Source organism: Calidris pugnax, unplaced genomic scaffold (genome assembly GCF_001431845.1).
Source record: "Calidris pugnax isolate Ruff unplaced genomic scaffold, ASM143184v1 scaffold1204, whole genome shotgun sequence".
Classification (NCBI taxonomy): Eukaryota; Metazoa; Chordata; class Aves; order Charadriiformes; family Scolopacidae; genus Calidris; species Calidris pugnax.
The window spans coordinates 1-4,059 of NW_015093090.1; the positions used below are offsets into that span (position 1 = coordinate 1).

At 56.5% G+C, this 4,059-nt stretch overlaps 1 protein-coding gene across 1 annotated transcript in view; it reads right to left on the minus strand.

The window, feature by feature from the left end:
- Positions 1 to 53: 53 nt before the first annotated feature.
- Positions 54 to 4,059, minus strand: part of LOC106900665 (E3 ubiquitin-protein ligase TRIM39-like) — a gene marked incomplete at its 3' end in the record, with an annotated part of 4,906 nt that continues 900 nt past the window's right edge. The window contains exons 3-6 of the mRNA XM_014962812.1: positions 2,786 to 2,883; positions 2,318 to 2,548; positions 683 to 705; positions 54 to 151 (exon numbers count right to left, since the gene is read on the minus strand). Coding sequence (XP_014818298.1) covers positions 54 to 151; positions 683 to 705; positions 2,318 to 2,548; positions 2,786 to 2,883 — 450 coding nt within the window. The remainder of the gene's footprint in view (positions 152 to 682; positions 706 to 2,317; positions 2,549 to 2,785; positions 2,884 to 4,059) is intronic.

Here is a 4,059-nt window from a genome sequence, read left to right on the forward strand (position 1 = left end):
TTTTCCCCCAATTTTCCCCATTTTCCCCAATTTCCCCCCAATTTCCCCCCGACCTCGATATTTCCTCATGGCCTCCTGGAGCTCCAGGTTTGGGGGCAGGAGGTCTCCAGGTTCCTCCTCCTCCTCCTCCCGAGGAACCTCCTTCTCCCACCTGGAAAAGAAGGACTTTGCTCCTCACCCTTCCCTTCTCCCACAATCCTTTGCTCCCCCACCCCCCACCCCAGGCTCCGCCCCCATTTTTCTGACGAAATATGGATTTTAGAACCAAGACTTGACCCAAAAAAACCTCCCCAAGATCTCCTGGAGGTGGATTCTCCACCCTGGAGAACGTCCCCCGAGGAGAACCTCCGAGGAGGACGTGGGATGGACCTTCCCACCTCCACCTTTGGTGGTCAAACTTCCAAAATAGTCGTTTTTTCCCCATTTTTTGGGGGGCAGGGAGCCCAAACCCGGATCTCCAAGAAGAATTTGGGGTGATAGAGGTGAAGCCTGGAGGTCCCACCATCCCATCCGAGGTCTTTCCCTGCTCTTCAGGGACCTCCTTGGACCTTTTTGGGGTCTTCTCCTGGAGGTCGACGCGGTTGCCATCGCACCGGGGATCACGGGTGGCTTTTGGAGGCCACCGGTGCCACCACCCTGGAGACCAACAACCTGAAGGTGGTCAAGAACGTGAGCCACAAACCTGCTGGAGATGTTTCTGCTGGCCTACAAGGGGAAAAGAGGAGAGAAGAAGCCTCAGGTCAAGGTGGAGAGTTGACCACGAGGACCTTGGTCTTGAACCACCTCCAGGGATGGGAGACACCTCCCACCAGGCCCAGGTTGCTCCAAACCACGTCCAACCTGGTCTTGAACCATCTCCCGGGATGGGAGACAACTCCCACCAGGCCCAGGTTGCTCCAAACCACGTCCAACCTGGTCTTGAACCATCTCCCGGGATGGGAGACAACTCCCACCAGGCCCAGGTTGCTCCAAACCACGTCCAACCTGGTCTTGAACCATCTCCCGGGATGGGAGACAACTCCCACCAGGCCCAGGTTGCTCCAAACCACGTCCAACCTGGTCTTGAACCATCTCCCGGGATGGGAGACAACTCCCACCAGGCCCAGGTTGCTCCAAACCACGTCCAACCTGGTCTTGAACCATCTCCCGGGATGGGAGACAACTCCCACCAGGCCCAGGTTGCTCCAAACCACGTCCAACCTGGTCTTGAACCATCTCCCGGGATGGGAGACAACTCCCACCAGGCCCAGGTTGCTCCAAACCACGTCCAACCTGGTCTTGAACCATCTCCCGGGATGGGAGACAACTCCCACCAGGCCCAGGTTGCTCCAAACCACGTCCAACCTGGTCTTGAACCATCTCCCGGGATGGGAGACAACTCCCACCAGGCCCAGGTTGCTCCAAACCACGTCCAACCTGGTCTTCAACCATCTCCAAGGATGGGAGACACCTCCCACCAGCCCCACGTTTCTCCAAGTCCCATCCAACCTGGTCTTGAACCATCTCCAGGGTTGGAAGACACCTCCAGGCCCCATCCAACCTGGTCTTGAAGCATCTCCAGGGTTGGGAGACACCTCCCACCAGGCCCAGGTTGCCCCAAGTCCCATCCAACCTGGTCTTGAACCATCTCCAGGGTTGGAAGACACCTTCCAAGCCCCATCCAACCTGGTCTTCAACCATCTCAAGAGATGGAAGACACCTCCAAGCCCCATCCAACCTGGTCTAGAACCATCTCCAAGGATGGAAGACACCTCCAAGCCCCATCTAACCTGGTCTTCAACCATCTCAAGAGATGGGAGACACCTCCCACCAGGCCCAGGTTGCCCCAAGTCCCATCCAACCTGGTCCTGAACCATCTCAAGAGATGGAAGACACCTCCAAGCCCCATCCAACCTGGTCCTGAACCATCTCAAGAGATGGAAGACACCTCCAAGCCCCATCCAACCTGGTCTTCAACCATCTCCAAGGATGGAAGTCACCTCCCACCAGCCCCAGGTTGCTCCAAGCCCCATCCAACCTGGTCTTGAACCATCTCAAGAGATGGGAGACACCTCCAAACCACGTCCAACCTGGTCTTGAACCATCTCCAGGGATGGAAGACACCTTCCAAGCCCCATCCAACGTGGCCTTCAACCACCTCCAGGGATGGGAGACACCTCCCACCAGCCCCAGGTTGCTCCAAGCCCCATCCAACCTGACCTTGAACCACCTCCGGGGATGGGACAACCTGGTCCAAGGTCTCACCACCCTCAGGACAAAGACTTTTTTGCCCAAAATCTCATCGGAATGTCCCCTCCAGAAGGACCTGGTTCCTCACCAGCAGGAACTCGCACGCCGGCTGCTGACACTTCTCCTCCAGCTCCTTGATCTCCTCCCCGAGGCAGGAGATGTCCTCCAAGAGCTTCTGGACCTTCTCCTCCTGCCTTCTCCTGATCTCCTCCTCCAGCTTCTCCAACCTCTCCAGAAGGAGACGTTCCTGCCCCTCCAGGAACCTCTGGAGCTCCTTGGCTTCGTGGACCACCTTCTCCTTCTCCTTTTCCACCCGTTCCTGCGTGGACAGGAGAAGGAGAGGTCACTTTTGAGAGAAGAAGAAGGTGGAGGAAGACCTGGAAGAACCCAACACCTTCTCCTGGGCCATCAAGACGTGTGAGGAGCAGGAGAAACGGGGTGGAAAATGAGGGTTGGGGGTGGTCACCACTGCCCAGACCTTACCCCCCATGGAGAGGACCCACCTGGTGGGTCTCCACCTCAAGGAGAAGGTGGGGGAGAAGCCACCACCACTTACGAGGAGGTCCAGGTTCTTCTCTTCTTCGGCCGCTTTCAGCCCCAGAAGCTTCTCCCTCCTCTTCTTCAGGAGCCCCACGTGAGCTTGGAACTTCTCCTGAGGGGTTGGGGGGAAGAAGAAAGGTCCCCCGTTGGTGGCTTGTCCTCCTCCAGAAGGTCCATCCCACCTCTCCTCCAACCTCGGAGTCCTCCACCACCATCTTCCTCCAGGAACTCACCGAACCCCCGTTTTTGGGGAGAAACGGACCCAAAACGTCTAAGATTTTGGGTCCGTTTCACCACTTTGGGGTCACGACTTCTGAGGGATGGGACAACCAGGCCATAAAGGGGGGTGGAGACCATCCTCATCCTCATCCTCCCCCTTGGGGGGTGAAACCTGGGCGAGACCCCACCTCAGCCCCTTTTTCTTCCCCGTTTTGGGGGAAAATGGCCAAAAAACAAGGCAACCGGACCTCGGGGGGGTGGAGAACCTTCTCCTTCTCCTCCTCCTCCTCCTCCTCCTCTTCCTCCTCCTCCTTCTCCTCCTTCTCCTCTTCCTCTTCATCCACTTCCCCCTTCTCCTCCTCCTCCTCTTCCTCCTTCTCCTTCTCCTTCTCCTTCTCCTTCTCCTTCTCCTTCTCCTTCTCCTTCTTCTCCTCATGCTCCTCCTCCTCCTCCTCCTCCCCCTTCTCCTCTTCCTCCTCCTTCTCCTCCTCCTTCTCCTCTTCTTCTTCATCCTCTTCCCCCTCCTCTTCCTCATTTTCCTCCTCTTTCTCCTCCTCTACCTCCTCCTGCTTCTCCTCCTCCTCTTCCTCTTCCTCCTCTTCTTCCTTCTCCTCCTCTTCCTTCTCCTCCTCTTTCTCCTCCTTCTCCTCTTCCTCTTCATCCTCTTCCCCCTCCTTTTCCTCCTTCTCCTCCTCCTCTTCCTTCTTCTCCTCATGCTCCTCCTCCTCATCCTTATCCTTATCCTCCTTCTCCTCCTCTTCCTCCTTTTCCTCTTCCTTCTTCTACTCTTCCTCCTCCTCCTCCTTCTCCTTCTCCTCCTCCTTCTCCTCCTTCTCCTCTTCCTCCTTCTCCTCTTCTTCCTCCTCCTTCTCCTCCTCCTTCTCCTCCTCCTTCTCCTCCTCCTTTTTTAAAAGGTACTTGGAAATCTTACTACACTTTTATCTATTTTGGGCAGGAAAAACGAAGACATCTCCCACCTTCTCCTCCTCCTCTTCCTCCTTCTGCTCCTTCTCCTCTTCTTCCTTTTCCTCCTTCTCCTTCTCTCCCTCCTTCTCCTCCTCCTCCTCCTCC